This window comes from Lepidochelys olivacea, assembly GCF_965140295.1.
Source record: "Lepidochelys olivacea isolate rLepOli2 genome assembly, chromosome: 2".
NCBI classification, from domain to species: domain Eukaryota; kingdom Metazoa; phylum Chordata; order Testudines; family Cheloniidae; genus Lepidochelys; species Lepidochelys olivacea.
Window position 1 is genome coordinate 223,752,224 of NC_140412.1, and position 17,105 is coordinate 223,769,328.

Consider the following 17,105-nt stretch of genomic DNA (forward strand, 5'->3'; position numbering starts at 1 on the left):
GAGGATCAGTATAAATCATGGAAGTATATCCACATTTTCAGACTATGGGGCTTCAGGAAATGAAAGATGTTGTTATTCAAAAGGGAAAGGAGAAGATAGAATGTCCTTCTCTGCAAAACTACATAGGCATCAGTTGACTGTGCAATTAAGTCTCCTTATCAACAATAGTTTAAATGACCTATTATAAAGAATAATATTTTTTATTATTGTTACCTATGTTTGACTTTATTATCAGTTCCCATCTTTATTATTAATCATGCTATTAATAGTTCATTATTCCAGAATGAATGCCATTATCTAACCCTTCAGTTTTCAGAGGTACTTGTTGCAGATACTTTGCCTTATTATGGCCCCAATCAAGCAAAGCACTTTTGCACATGGATAACTTTAAGCATGTAAGCAGTCCCAATGCTGAAGTGTTTTACTGGCTTGTAACCTAAATCTGGTTAGATGGGCTGCTGTTAAGGGACAGGACTGCTATGGAACTACAGGATGAGCAGGGGCTCTTAGAGACAGGTGAAAACTTTGGGAAAATGATGTGTTACAACAGCTGTCATGTTGACAGCACCGGATTATGACATTCTGAGGCCCTAAGCTATGTCAAGTGGGTCTGAGGTCTGAGCTATGTCAAGGAGGCCCCATACCATAAAAAAAAATTAGTTGATTATTTTCACAGAAAGGACATTGAATATATAAACATGAAAGCTCTTTATTTGCATATATACAAAGGCAAAGTTGTAAAAATAGAATAATAATCTAACTAAAACACATCTTGTAATAAGAAAAGGAGTACTTGTGGCACCTTAGAGACTAACAAATTTATTAGAGCACAAGCTTTCGTGAGCTACAGCTCATGCATCCGATGAAGTGGGCTGTAGCCCATGAAAGCTTATGCTCTAGTAAATTTGTTAGTCTCTAAGGTGCCACAAGTACTCCTTTTCTTTTTACGGATACAGACTAACACGGCTGCTACTCTGAAAACATCTTGTAATATGCCTGTTTGCATTATAAAATAGTTTCAAATTAACATATTTTCATCTATGATTTCTTAATTAGTAGATATGAAAACTTTATATCTATAGCAACACAAAAGCAGTTAGTTACACAGACCATCTTACTTAATGGAAGCAGTACTACCTGCAGTATATTGGTTTGCTGATGACATTAAATTTAACACTGAAATTTAAAACATTTTCTTTTGTGATTTTTGGAGAGCAAAGTCATTGATGATGTCCTCAAATGATAAGCTACGGAGTTTGTCACTTTCGATGCACAGAATGCTTAGAGCAGATAGCTTTTCTAGCAGCATTTTCTAGGCAGACATCTCTCTGCGTTCGCTTCTCTATCCTCTGTCTCCCCCATGACCACTAATTATTCTCGAGTAAAAACCTCGGACACACAGAGTGACAACAAGCTCTATGCACGAAAGAGAGAGAATTTACCAGAAAAAGACTGGTAATCTCTAGACAGGCATTGAGAAAGTGAGAAAAATTAGCCTACATTCAAGCAAATATAATGAATATTATAGGCTTTAATTGCCTATAAATCATATATGCACATAATTTGAAATAACTTGCTCATCAAGTACTCAGAATATTTTGATATATATGTATATCTTCCTTCACTTCTCTCAAACCCCTCTACTTATCCTTTCTCAGCACTCTCTGATATTTACTAAGGTTCCCGAAACTGACAGAGGGAAGCCAACACAAATGTATCCTCCTCAAGATCCACTCAACCCAAGTCCATAAGACGATCATCTGCAAACTCAATCATGTGAAGCATGGATAGTGCATGAAGCAGAAAGCGGTGTGCGCACTAAAATACACAATTGTACGTATGGACAGATCAAAAGAAGAAAGAACATACTAACACTTAAGAAAACAAATTAAATCAGGAGCGAAGGCACTATACAACTGAGCGTGCTGGACCATAAACAAAAGATGGCGGCATTCCGGCTATTACCAGCCAAGGGGGCTGCTATATATGATAAGGAGGACTTGTGGCACCTTAGAGACTAACAAATCTATTTGAGCATAAGCTTGCATCGGATGAAGTGAGCTGTAGCTCATGAAAGCTTATGCTCAAATAAATTTGTTAGTCTCTAAGGTGCCACAAGTACTCCTTTTCTTTTTGCAGATACAGATTAACACAGCTGCTACTCTGAGACCTGTCACTATATATGATGTCACCCCTAGGACGAGTCCCGTATGAGTTTGGCAGGACTGCTTCACGACACTATCTCACATTTTTCCCAATTTTATCGGCAGCGAGATTATTTATTTATTTAAATAAATTATGAAGGTATGGTCAGAATTTTACCAGTAGCAGCTGGCCAACAAAAGGCTGCCTTAGGAGTCTGATAGCAGATTTATACGTAGAAATACTAATTATACAAGTGCAATTATTGTTTTTTTCTCAGCCCTGGCCTTCCGGCATGTCAATAATGAACAATTAGTGAAAGATAAGGTTAGGGTATTTGTGTAGTCAGATGTGTATATTTGTGTCATATTTGAACAAAAATGTCTATATTTAGAGAGAATATTCTTTTTCCCATATCTCCTTTATTTATCAATTGGTTTTGATAAAATTTGAAATGGAGTCCGTTTTTTTCTTTTTTTAGAGGCCCCTCATATTGTGAGGCCCTCAGCAAACTTTTTGGCCTGAGGGCCACATCTGCATGGGGAAATTGTATGCAGGATCATGAATGTAGGGCTGGGGCAGGAGGTTGGGGTGTGGGAGGGAGTGCAAGGTGTGTGGGGGGGTACGGTGTGCAGGAAGGAGCTCAGGGCAAGGGGTTGGGGTGAAGGAGGGAGCTCAGGGCAGGGGGTTGGGGTGCAGGAGGGGGCTCAGGGCAGGGGGTTCGGGTACAGGAGGGGTGTGCGGGGGCTCAAAGCAGGGGGTTAGGGGGCTCAGGCCAGGTGGTTGGGGTGCAGGAGCGGTTTGGGGTGCAGACTCCAGCCCAGTGCCGCTTACCTCGAGCAGCTCTGGGATGGCAGTGGCGCACAGCAGGGCTAAGGTAGGATCCCTGCCTGCCCTTGTCCTGCACCACTCCCGGAAGTGGCAGACACATCCGGCAGTGGCTCCTGGGGGTGGGGTGGAGCAGGCGGCTTTGCCACGCACTACCCTCGCCTGTGGGTACCACCCCTGAAGCTCCCATTGGCTGCGGTTCCGCATTCCTGGACAATGGGAGCTGCAGGGGGCAGTGCCAAAAGGCGAGGGCAGTGCACGGAGTCCTCTGCCCTTCCCCCAGGGGCCTCAGGGATGTGGTGCCAGCTGCTTCCGGGAGCAGTACGGGGCCAAGGCAGGCAGGAATCCTGCCTTAGCCCCACTGCGCCATGGAACTGGCAATCCCACAGGCAGTATTGAAAGCCCTGACAGGCCAGATGTGGCCTGCAGGCCGTAGTTTGCCCTCTCCTGCCCTAAGCTGTAGTTTAGTTAGTTTATGCTTTAATCTGGTGCTGAATGTAGAAATCCAATAAACTGGATTCAGATGGAATGATATAGATGTGACACCAGTTGAATATAAAGAAAGAGAAACAATTCCAAAGCAATGAAGGCCCTTTAAAAATAAGTATTATTAAGCAGCAGGTAAGCAAATGCCTGGTAAATGACAAACATACACAGATCAGTCAGTCAATGTGACACACATGTTAGGACATTAAAGGAATTAGTTAAACTTATTGTCACCTGACAATTATTTCAGAAAAAAATGGAGGAAGTACTGGAAGGATTGAGAAAAGCAAACACAGTGCTGAGTTGCAAAAATGAAAGAGGACTGATTCTAGTAATTACTGTCAAATTCATCCTTGGTGTCACTGCGTTGGGATGAATTTGGTTCAGAAAGGATTGGAAAACTATGGGCAGTTTACAGCCTGGATTTATTAAGGGGAGGTTGTGGGTGTTGCGAGGGGACTCTAAAGCTTATACCCACCTTCCTATGAGTTTTTTTTTTTCCTGCACCCACACCACCCCCCTCATTCCATCATTCGTGTGCAACTAACGAATGCTAAAATTGGAGCAAGTTACATCTGTTTTCTGAACCAGTCATACTCAATGCAGAAGGTCACCATTAACATCACTCCTAAATTTGGTTCAATGTGTTATTATTATTTCTTATTTTTAAACTCTTCCAACCTCCTCTATCTTTCCACCCACAACTTTTCCTTTTTCAACAGTGTCATCTGAGGATATAAAGTGAGTTTCCACTTCTCAGACCATGATATCCAAATTTGCTTTAAGACAGATGCTAAAAACCTGTTGAGATTTATCTTCATAGACTGTGTGAAATTAGTCTCTGACAGTCAAATAACTGATTCTCATTTGTTGTTGCTCAAGACTGCATTACTACCATTCGTCTTCTCACACCAGCTATTGAATCCTTCTACTGGTGCATATTGATTTGTCTGGAAAAATTAACATGTTGAGGTTCTGTGTTTAACTTATGTCTAGTCTTGCTTTCAGTAACCAATGTACTGCAGTAAAAGGTGGCATATTTATTTTTGTCTAAGAAACATACCTAAATTAGCTAATTTCTATTTGAATAATGCCAGCACCATGAGAAACAAATCTGTGTCTGCTTGAATCAATTATTTGATTCTTGGCTTATTAGTCTTCCAGACCAGCTTGTTAGAATGCTTCAGAGGAGTCAAAGCTCTGTGTTTAGTGTTCTAGATTAAGTAGAACACATCACTTGGTTTTAAAAACTTATCTTCCAGTGTAAAATCATATTCTCCTGTTATACTAAATTATTTAAAGGTGAGGTTAAAGAGGAGCTTACCTTGGTTTTGGGGAAAAATAAAAAATGGTAAATTTGGTCAGCAATGTTTTTTAATGCTAAATACATTATATTATTTCCTAACAAATTTGAAGTTGAAGAGAAGAGTGAGAACTGAGGATTTCTTTTGAAAGTTACCTTGTTAGAGCTGGTGTAGCCATGTCAGTTTGCACTCCAATAGCCATAGGAACTCCCCCACAGTGGATATTTCCCAGTTCCTCTGCCACTGCAATGCTATAGGAGAAGTCCAAGCCCATGCCACCATATTCTGATAAGGAGAAAACAGTGATCATATTAACATTCTTTGTTAAGAGAAAAGAAAACCTATTTAATTACAATAATCTACAAGCTGGGGCTATTATATAGTTTCCAAATATTTAACAATGATCAACTTTTATTCTAGCATAGTGCTGCTACAGCTATTAAAAATGAGTTTAAAATTACAACTCCCATATCATTCCATACATATTCCACATTCAGGACATAGTAAGATCTCAAAAGCTAAGTAAAAAGAAAAGGAGTACTTGTGGCACCTTAGAGACTAACCAATTTATTTGAGCATGAGCTTTCGTGAGCTACAGCTCACTTCATCGGATGCATACCGTGGAAACTGCAGCAGACTTTATATACACACAGAGAATATGAAACAATACCTCCTCCCACCCCACTGTCCTGCTGGTAATAGCTTATCTAAAGTGATCATCAGGTTGGGCCATTTCCAGCACAAATCCAGGTTTTCTCACCCTCCACCCCCCCACACAAATTCACTCTCCTGCTGGTGATAGCCCATCCAAAGTGACAACTCTTTACACAATGTGCATGATAATCAAGTTGGGCCATTTCCTGCACAAATCCAGGTTTTCTCACCCCCTCACCCCCCTCCCAAAAACCACACACACAAACTCACTCTCCTGCTGGTAATAGCTCATCCAAACTGACCACTCTCCAAGTTTAAATCCAAGTTAAACCAGAACATCTGGGGGGGGGGTAGGAAAAAACAAGGGGAAATAGGCTACCTTGCATAATGACTTAGCCACTCCCAGTCTCTATTTAAGCCTAAATTAATAGTATCCAATTTGCAAATGAATTCCAATTCAGCAGTTTCTCGCTGGAGTCTGGATTTGAAGTTTTTTTGTTTTAAGATAGCGACCTTCATGTCTGTGATTGCGTGACCAGAGAGATTGAAGTGTTCTCCGACTGGTTTATGAATGTTATAATTCTTTACATCTGATTTGCGTCCATTTATTCTTTTACGTAGAGACTGTCCAGTTTGACCAATGTACATGGCAAAGGGGCATTGCTGGCACATGATGGCATATATCACATTGGTGGATGTGCAGGTGAACGAGCCTCTGATAGTGTGGCTGATGTTATTAGGCCCTGTGATGGTGTCCCCTGAATAGATATGTGGGCACAATTGGCAACGGGCTTTGTTGCAAGGATAGGTTCCTGGGTTAGTGGTTCTGTTGTGTGGTATGTGGTTGTTGGTGAGTATTTGCTTCAGGTTGCGGGGCTGTCTGTAGGCAAGGACTGGCCTGTCTCCCAAGATTTGTGAGAGTGTTGGGTCATCCTTTAGGATAGGTTGTAGATCCTTAATAATGCGTTGGAGGGGTTTTAGTTGGGGGCTGAAGGTGACGGCTAGTGGCGTTCTGTTATTTTCTTTGTTAGGCCTGTCCTGTAGTAGGTAACTTCTGGGAACTCTTCTGGCTCTATCAATCTGTTTCTTTACTTCTGCAGGTGGGTATTGTAGTTGTAAGAAAGCTTGACAGAGATCTTGTAGGTGTTTGTCTCTGTCTGAGGGGTTGGAGCAAATGCGGTTGTATCGCAGAGCTTGGCTGTAGACGATGGATCGTGTGGTGTGATCCGGGTGAAAGCTGGAGGCATGCAGGTAGGAATAGCGGTCAGTAGGTTTCCGGTATAGGGTGGTGTTTATGTGACCATTGTTTATTAGCACTGTAGTGTCCAGGAAGTGGATCTCTTGTGTGGACTGGACCAGGCTGAGGTTGGTGGTGGGATGGAAATTGTTGAAATCATGGTGGAATTCCTCAAGGGCTTCTCTTCCATGGGTCCAGATGATGAAGATGTCATCAATATAGCGCAAGTAGAGTAGGGGCTTTAGGGGACGAGAGCTGAGGAAGCGTTGTTCTAAATCAGCCATAAAAATGTTGGCATACTGTGGGACCATGCGGGTACCCATAGCAGTGCCGCTGATCTGAAGGTATACATTGTCCCCAAATGTGAAATAGTTATGGGTAAGGACAAAGTCACAAAGTTCAGCCACCAGGTTAGCCGTGACATTATCGGGGATAGTGTTCCTGACGGCTTGTAGTCCATCTTTGTGTGGAATGTTGGTGTAGAGGGCTTCTACATCCATAGTGGCCAGGATGGTGTTATCAGGAAGATCACCGATGGATTGAAGTTTCCTCAGGAAGTCAGTGGTGTCTCGAAGGTAGCTGGGAGTGCTGGTAGCGTAGGGCCTGAGGAGGGAGTCTACATAGCCAGACAATCCTGCTGTCAGGGTGCCAATGCCTGAGATGATGGGGCGCCCAGGATTTCCAGGTTTATGGATCTTGGGTAGTAGATAGAATATCCCAGGTCGAGGTTCCAGGGGTGTGTCTGTGCGGATTTGATCTTGTGCTTTTTCAGGAAGTTTCTTGAGCAAATGCTGTAGTTGCTTTTGGTAACTCTCAGTGGGATCATAGGGTAATGGCTTGTAGAAAATCATGTTGGAGAGCTGCTGAGCAGCCTCTTGTTCATATTCTGACCTATTCATGATGACAACAGCACCTCCTTTGTCAGCCTTTTTGATTATGATGTCAGAGTTGTTTCTGAGGCTGTGGATGGCATTGCGTTCCGCATGGCTGAGGTTATGGGGCAAGTGATGCTGCTTTTCCACAATTTCAGCCCGTGCACGTCGGCGGAAGCACTCTATGTAGAAGTCCAGTCTGCTGTTTCGACCTTCAGGAGGAGTCCACCTAGAATCCCTCTTCCTGTAGTGTTGGTAGGGAGACTTCTGTGGATTAGTATGTTGTTCAGAGGTATTTTGGAAATATTCCTTGAGTCGGAGACGTCGAAAATAGGATTCTAGGTCACCACAGAACTGTATCATGTTCGTGGGGGTGGAGGGGCAGAAGGAGAGGCCCCGAGATAGAACAGCTGCTTCTGCTGGGCTGAGAGTATAGTTGGATAGGTTAACAATATTGCTGGGTGGGTTGAGGGAACCATTGCTGTGGCCCCTTGTAGATGTAGTAGTTTAGAAAGTTTAGTGTCCTTTTTCTTTTGTAGAGAAGCAAAGTGTGCGTTGTAAATGGCTTGTCTAGTTTTAGTAAAATCCAGCCACGAGGAAGTTTGTATGGAAGGTTGTTTTTTTATGAGAGTATCCATTTTTGAGAGCTCATTCTTAATCTTTCCCTGTTTGCTGTAGAATCAGGCCATGACAATAGCTGGGTGGAAAACTGAGGGACTGTATTCAGAGTAACAGCCGTGTTAGTCTGTATTCGCAAAAAGAAAAGGAGTACTTGTGGCACCTTAGAGACTAACCAATTTATTTGAGCATGAGCTTTCGTGAGCTACAGCTCACTTCATCGGATGCATACCGTCCATGGCTGGAAATGCTGGAAATGGCCCACCTGATGATCACTTTAGATAAGCTATTACCAGCAGGACAGTGGGGTGGGAGGAGGTATTTTTTCATATTCTCTGTGTATAAATAAAGTCTGCTGCAGTTTCCACGGCATGCATCCGATGAAGTGAGCTGTAGCTCACGAAAGCTCATGCTCAAATAAATTGGTTAGTCTCTAAGGTGCCACAAGTACTCCTTTTCTTTTTGCAAATACAGACTAACACGGCTGTTACTCTGAAACCTACAAAGGAATATATTATTCATCACTGTTAATGTTACAATAGCCCTAGCAATGAAGAGACCAGCTGGCAAAAGTTAAAGACAAAACGGATTTCATGGCTAGCAATACGTTAATTGGCTACCCAAAAATTCTTTTGACAGGCTTCCACGATTGAGATTTATTTTTTTTACAAGTCAATAATAACATTTCAGATTGAGAAAGTAGGCTAGTCAATACATCACTTTCCCAGAGCAATGAGTAGTGTAGACTATCACCACGCTCCCCCTGGGGAAATAACGAGAGAAAGAATCACAGGTGACAGGAAGATGCCAGTCATGCAATGTTGTTGTAGCTATGTAGGTCCCAGGATATTACAGAGACAAGGTGGGTGAGGCAATATCTTTTATTGGACCAACTTGTGTTGGTGAGAGAGACAAGCTTTCAAACTTACACAGAGCTCTTCTTCAGGTCTGGGAAACTCATCCAGATGGAACAGATTGTTTAGCATAAGTAGTTAACACATTTCAAGAGACCATTCAAGGTGAAAGTGACCTGTTAACACTCCTCCAGTCATAGGGAGGAAAGGAAGGGGTGGAAGCAGCTGGTGGGGGAGGGAGAGAGGGTTGTTAGTAGATTATTGTAATAAAAAATAAATCTCTATTCAGTCAATGATTTTTAGTGTCTAGCAAAATTATGAATTTAAGCTCCTAGGCTCATCTTTTGAAAGTGTTGTGAAGGTTTTCTTTGAGGATGAGGACTGAGACGTCAGATATAGAGCGATCGCTTTGTGCGCGAACACTTTTCACAAAGCAATCACTCTGTATCTGAGATCTTAAATTCATAATTTTGCTAGATACTAAAAATCATGAATCGAATAGAGACAGTGGAGTTTTGTCTTATTATGGCTATTGTGGAATAGCCTTTTAGGTGGGATGGTGAAAACACCCAACTAAGATGCATGAGTAACTATCTTTACACGTCATATAATTGGTCTCATATGTTTATAGAGCTTTGAAATCTCTCACATTTACCAGCTGTCATAAAAAATGAGATTATGTGGAATCACCCCTGATATTTGGTACCCCTTGTAACTCAGTATGAAAACATGTAAACTCATGTCTCATGATTCTAGAAAACCAAAAGAAAAATGAGATGATTCCCCCCTGAACTTGGATCTGAGAGAATACTATACTGGTGCCAAGATAACCAAATTAACTGGCAGTTTTCACCAGAACATATAATTTTAAATCAACAGACACAAAGCTGAAATGTTTAAGCCTTAGTCACCTGTCATAAAGATAGTTAAGAATAACAATTCTAGGATTACAAAAGGCCTTGTGGTTACATAGCTGTTAGTGTTCATTACTAAGCTAGTGCATAAATCTCATCATAATTCTCTTCCTGTTTCTTTAACATAAAAAACTCAGACAGTTTAAAAGTATTCAACTGCCTTTTCTTCTTGACATATTCAAGATCCCAGGAATCCAGCCATTACATTCTGGGATGATCAAAGTTAAACAACACAGTTAATACCCCATCTTCTCTTAATTTGTCCATGTTGGTCATTTATTTCTTCCTGGTAATAGCAAAAGATGCCTCACCACACAGAGTGGAAACACCCTATTAGAGTCCAACTCAGCTGTATTTGGATACACAAGTATGTTGCTCACCTAATACATCTGAATCAGTCCACAACAATGTTAAAGAAAAACAGATGTAAAGCTCTCTACTACAGAGTGGAACAAATTATACTTTTAATAATGATCTGTGGGTTGGGGCTACAAAATCAGAGCCATATATAACTCTCAATTCACAATGGATCTCCTCTTGATAATGAGTGATTTCACAAAGACCAAGAGCACTTTGTTTATGTGGTAACTAAACTTTATTAATAAAGTTTCAACATGACTTAGAGGGGGAAAATTAATGCAGTGCACTTTTAGAGCCTCTGCTATTTCTTCACTTTGTTTGACCATTGTTTATGTGCAATGGGGTACATGCACATCTGGGGTAACTGCAAATTAGGTATGCCTAAATCATTAGAAATTTGGATGTTATGATATTGTTAGGCTTAAGAGTTAACTTACTGAGATTAATGTAGTAACTTAAATCTCTCAGAATTGTTTCAGGTTAAGACAGTGCTGTACTGGGAAGTATTATGAAGGTTTTCTTCACAATTGCAAGGAGTAGAAAATGTCCTTTAAAAAAAAAATTAAAGCTTCCACTCTGCAGAATCTCTCTTGGAACAGATAAATGCATCAAGCAGGCTGATCAGGCCCACAGGCCATGTGTCTGACATTCCCATAATGAGTTCAAAAGACATCAGGTCAAACAAGCTAAAATTAAATAAGTTTAAAGACATAACTTGCAAACCACTACTTTTAATCGTCCTCCCATTCCCAGTAACCTCCCTTACATTTTTATTAGGATTTTTATATTTTTAAACATACACAACATGATGTGACCAAATGCCACACATATGTGAGCAATCACAACTGTATAAATCCTCGAGCTCAACAGAACTTCAGAGTTCCCTGATGATAAAATACTTTGCAGAGTCCTGTCCCGTAACCCACATTGTGGGGAATGAAAGGTTCCACACTACAAATAATGTAAAATGTGCACGACAAAAAGAGAAACAGCCTGGGAGGAGATTCAGCAAACTTTCAAAGCCCCAATATTGCAAATGGTCTTATGAACCACCAGCTGTATCAACTCCACATGAGAGAAAACTGAAACTTGGTCCACACCCATCAATATACTTCCAACTAATCCCTACAGTATGCATGTTAATGAAAACCTCCTGAATGCAGAGTCCTCATCCTCTTTCTGCTTTTCATCAACTTGAGTTTTTGTTGTTGTTGGGGGTTGGTTGGATTTCTTTGGTTGTTTTTTTATTAGCCATAAATGATACAGAAGCTTAGATTTAATGTCCTGGAGGTTTCAGTAACAGAGAATGTGATCTCAGTTATTAAGAATAATAAAACAAAATTAAAATCCAATTAAACTCTATGACAGGGAGAGAAAAAAGAGGGAAAAGGAAATCAAGAAGTTTATGAGCCTGATACTGCACAGTGCCAAGTCCCTCCTGCAGTGGTGAGCAGCCTCAGCTCTCATTGTAATGCAAAGCCAGTTCTAATGAGGCTTCCAACCCAATTCTGCAGGCTAACAGAAACGTCAAATCCACATTCTAGCTTTCACGTGCTTTTCAATGCAAACCTCCAGACTAAAAGTCTGTCAATCAGTAATTACTGCAGTATCTCATGATGAGCATAAAATGCATTGTTGTGATTTGTTTTCACATAGTTGTTCAGACTTCAGTTACCATTTTTCCACTGAATTCTCTGTTGGGGACAAATTTAGTTAGCAGGGGAGATTGCTGTCCTCCAACCAAGAGGTTACCACTCTTCTGACAAACAGGCACTTACTGCAGCAACAGCCTTTGACCAGGGAGGTAAGACACCCAATCCTGTTGACATAATTCTGAGTCAACCATCCAGTCATAGAATCATAGAATCATAGAATATCAGGGTTGGAAGGGACCCCAGAAGGTCATCTAGTCCAACCCCCTGCTCAAAGCAGGACCAATTCCCAGTTAAATAATCCCAGCCAGGGCTTTGTCAAGCCTGACCTTAAAAACCTCTAAGGAAGGAGATTCTACCACCTCCCTAGGTAACGCATTCCAGTGTTTCACCACCCTCTTAGTGAAAAAGTTTTTCCTAATATCCAATCTAAACCTCCCCCACTGCAACTTGAGACCATTACTCCTCGTTCTGTCATCTGCTACCATTGAGAACAGTCTAGAGCCATCCTCTTTGGAACCCCCTTTCAGGTAGTTGAAAGCAGCTATCAAATCCCCCCTCATTCTTCTCTTCTGCAGGCTAAACAATCCCAGCTCCCTCAGCCTCTCCTCATAACTCATGTGTTCCAGTCCCCTAATCATTTTTGTTGCCCTTCGCTGGACTCTCTCCAATTTATCCACATCCTTCTTGAAGTGTGGGGCCCAAAACTGGACACAGTACTCCAGATGAGGCCTCACCAATGTCGAATAGAGGGGAACGATCACGTCCCTCGATCTGATCGCTATGCCCCTACTTATACATCCCAAAATGCCATTGGCCTTCATGGCAACAAGGGCACACTGCTGACTCATATCCAGCTTCTCGTCCACTGTCACCCCTAGGTCCTTTTCCGCAGAACTGCTGCCTAGCCATTCGGTCCCTAGTCTGTAGCTGTGCATTGGGTTCTTCCGTCCTAAGTGCAGGACCCTGCACTTATCCTTATTGAACCTCATCAGATTCCTTTTGGCCCAATCTTCCAATTGGTCTAGGTCCTTCTGTATCCTATCCCTCCCCTCCAGCGTATCTACCACTCCTCCCAGTTTAGTATCATCCGCAAATTTGCTGAGAGTGCAATCCACACCATCCTCCAGATCATTTATGAAGATATTGAATAAAACCGGCCCCAGGACCGACCCTTGGGGCACTCCACTTGATACCGGCTGCCAACTAGACATGGAGCCATTGATCACTACCCGTTGAGCCCGACAATCTAGCCAGCTTTCTACCCACCTTATAGTGCATTCATCAAGCCCATACTTCCTTAACTTGCTGACAAGAATACTATGGGAGACAGTGTCAAAAGCTTTGCTAAAGTCAAGAAACAATATATCCACTGCTTTCCCTTCATCCACAGAACCAGTAATCTCATCATAAAAGGCGATTAGATTAGTCAGGCATGACCTTCCCTTGGTGAATCCATGCTGGCTGTTCCTGATCACTTTCCTCTCATGCAAGTGCTTCAGGATTGATTCTTTGAGGACCTGCTCCATGATTTTTCCAGGGACTGAGGTGAGGCTGACTGGCCTGTAGTTCCCAGGATCTTCCTTCTTCCCTTTTTTAAAGATTGGCACTACATTAGCCTTTTTCCAGTCATCCGGGACAGTCAGCACCAAAGCAACACCCCTTCCCTTCCCTAAAGGCTGAATGTGTCTTTAGTCACAAAGTTAGTGCCTGCCAGACCTCATAGAAGACATGAACTCTGCCTCCCCTGGTAGAAAAGAACACAGCCAGCTCAGCTACTCTGCTACATTTTAATTATTTCCAAAAGATTAAACACACACAGAATTCTAAATGTGTTGGACATACAAAGAAATCAGATTGTGCCAAGCCCCCATATTCATACGCTGCAGCATATTAATATGGGGGCTTGACACAATCTGGTTTTTATTTTTTATAGTTTTGGCAGGTAATACCAATGTTTATTTCTGAGGTATTTTATTTTTATTGATTTAGATTTTCATGGTTGTGGGAAATTAGGAAGAATTAGACAACAGAGGTTCAGACAATAATTATTTAATGACAGTAGACATTGAGATTCAAAAAGCTAAAACTTTATAACCATTAAAAAACAAATTATCAACACCACATGTCAACATTTATAAAATAAATGTCTTTAAATCAAATGCTATTAACTTCTCAAACAGCATTTTTCTTACTTTGACTATTGGTAAATTTTTATTATTATTGATGAAAATATTTTTTCGTGGGGGGGGGGGTGTACGGTGAAATCTAGGTTTACCGATATTTACTGATAAAAATCTAATCCTTCCGAGCATATCAATATTGCAGTGCTGGTGACATACTAACCCATTTCCCTGACCCCCTCTCCCCACACACACACATGTGTGTGCGATTACAAATTATGGTTACTAGCAGCTGAAAGCCCCTGTCATACGGGTGTGGTCATTGGGGTAAGTACTTCACCATCCATGTAGCCTCCCTCATACAACCAATGAAACTGATGCATGTAAACTACCTCTGATTTCACAATGGTTTAGGACTCTTGGCATGGCATAGATACAAACCTTGTTGTCCCAGGGGTATAATTTGTAAAGGCAAAGTGGCTGAGAACTTAAAAATTGGAAAGCAACAGACCACAAAACCCAGTAATGATTGAACCTGGTGGTATTCTGAACAAAAAGAGCTCACAACCATGCTTGTAGCTGTTTCCTTCTCTTCACACTGACTCAACAGACACTTTAGGCTTCAGAGTGATATCCAAACAGATGACTATCCTGGAATCTTATTATATAGAAGATACTTTGTTTAATCTTTACTAGAAGACAATTTTGCATGAGAGCAGCAGGATAGATAATCAACATCCCAAAAGCTCCAGCCTCCATTCTGGCTCCCATGTACTTACAGGGCATCGTTGGAAACCACTGTTCAAAGTTTTGGTAAGAGATTTCACTGCTCAGCACATGAAACTATATCTACCAGTCCTTCTCAAAAGCTCTTTTAGTCCACTCCACGATGGTGAATTACCTATTGGAGATCCAGAGTTGTTTGACACAGAAAGGGGAATTGTTTCCAATTAACTCAAGCTATCACTACAACAAGGTTAGATTTTCTAGAGTAAACTCCAGTGCAGGAGGTTTACCATTAACGAGGATCATAGAGATATCTTGCCTCCCAAGGTATCCCTGGCAGAGCACTTTGGCCCCATAGTGCCATTATGTCACTGCGCTAAGTAAGGTGCAGTGTCAAGTCACAACACTCCAACTCTGAACCACTACAGAATGCTCCTACAGATGGCCTCCCAAGACCCTGGCCCAGTATCTGCAACCTTATGTGCAACATAAGGTGACCACGCCACTTAAAGAAGATCTTAGTCACAAGCTTGCTGAGCACATCATTCTTACTATTACAGTGACTGGGGCAAAAGTCAAATCAATAGAGACATCTGTAAACTAATGCACCAGCTATAGATTCCGCCACTGGTTTTGCACATTTGGTAATCATCTCATTCACAGTCACCAGACAGCCAGATTCCTCAAAAATGACAGCACTTGCTGAAGTGGAAGTAATAAACTGTCAATTCATATAAGGAACAAAGATTACAACCCCCCAAACAGTTGTTCCCAAAACAATTTAAGCGTCTTCATAGTATTGTGATCATAACTTCTGATGCTAATGGCATATTTATAGAAGTTTCAAAATACAGACAGATGGTATCATGGGGTGTACCAGCCCATTTGAGGCCCCCTGCTGGAGGCCTCGTGGTCCTACCACACTCCACCCCAGAAAAGGAGCAGTGAAGGTGGGTCCTCCAGGCCTAGAGAAGCTGCAGGGAAGCAGCCAATCAGAATCCAGCAGGCTCAGTTAAAAGGAGCTGCAGGACATGAGCAGATCAGTTGCTGGCTGGGACCAGAAGGAGAAAGTGTGACTGGAAGGCTGCAGAACTCCACAGGTAAAGAGGCCTGGGAGAGACCCTGCTCAAGAAGGGAACAAATAGAGAACCCTGAGGTAAGGCTGAAGAGAAAAGGCTACATAGGGAAAGGCCTAGGGAATAGCAGCAGCAACTATTAAAGGAGGCAGCATGTGGCTGCTATTTGTAGGATCCCTGTGTAGGGGTCCCGAAGTAGTGGGCGGGCCCGGGTACCACACCAGCCACCGGCGGTGGCCAAAGCCCCGAGAAGGGGATAAGCTTCGTGTAGAAACCCAAGCACAGGGCTGAAATTTAAAGGACTCTAGGATGGGGCTGGAGACCCTGCCAACCATTTGTTGGATTTTTGTTACCCCAGGAAGAAGACCAAACTTGAAGGAGTAACCTGGCTGGCGAGCTGGCACAATAAGAATTGATAAGACAAAGAGTGTCCAGGGAGAAAGCCCTGGGGCACTGCTCCATAGCAGCGCCGGCACGGACTTAAAGTCAGCCCAGAAGGGGCTAAGAAGTGAGCCCAGCAAGGGCACAGTGATATGCCCTGGTGGACCTTTTATCCTGAAAGGGGCTGGCTTGTTTGTTTACATATTGATTATGTGTGACTTGACTGGAGGGCTGAGCCACTGAAGACCCACCTGATTAGGTTAACAGCTGACAGGATGTGCTGGAAGCAGAAGAGGCGAGTGTCCCCTGTCACAGATGGATACAGATAGGTGGAATAAAGATACAGTGAAAGTCTGCTATACTTTTTATGCTTAGCTGTTTGCTCTGTTTTCAGTTATTGAAAGTAAAGTAATGAAACAGCATGTCAAAATTACTGAGCAATGGAGATTCTTGTTAGTAGGACTGGGTGGAAACTGGATTTTCTGTTTCCTTGGCAATTCTGTGGATTCCGAATTTTTACCTGCTCCAACATGAAAAAACAAAACAAATATTGACACTTCCCATAAAACTAAAATTCAAAAATATTCTGTTTGGGGTCAAACAAATGTTTTGTTCTAATAAAATCAAAATGTTTCCTTCCCATTTTAACTTTTTTGTTTTTAAATTTTGTACATGTAATATAAAAGTCACTTAAATTAAAAATAATAAAAAACCAATTGCCTGCCCGAAACTGTTGTTCTTTGAGATGTGATGCAAACATGTATTCTATGGTGGGCGTGCACTCCCCATGCATCAAAGCTAGAGAATTTTGCCTAGTAATATCCTTAGGGGCTGTGCTCACGCCCTGAGGCCATAGTCCCTCCCATGGTGGTATTAGG

General features: G+C 42.0%; 1 protein-coding gene across 1 annotated transcript in view; it reads right to left on the reverse strand.

Annotated features, from left to right (window-relative positions):
• Positions 1–17,105, reverse strand: part of LOC311515760 (putative acyl-CoA dehydrogenase 6) — a 136,514-nt gene that overhangs the window by 34,085 nt on the left and 85,324 nt on the right. Inside the window, exon 3 of the mRNA XM_084619070.1 lies at positions 4,916–5,045. Within this exon, the coding sequence (XP_084475196.1) occupies positions 4,916–5,045 (130 nt within the window). The remainder of the gene's footprint in view (positions 1–4,915; positions 5,046–17,105) is intronic.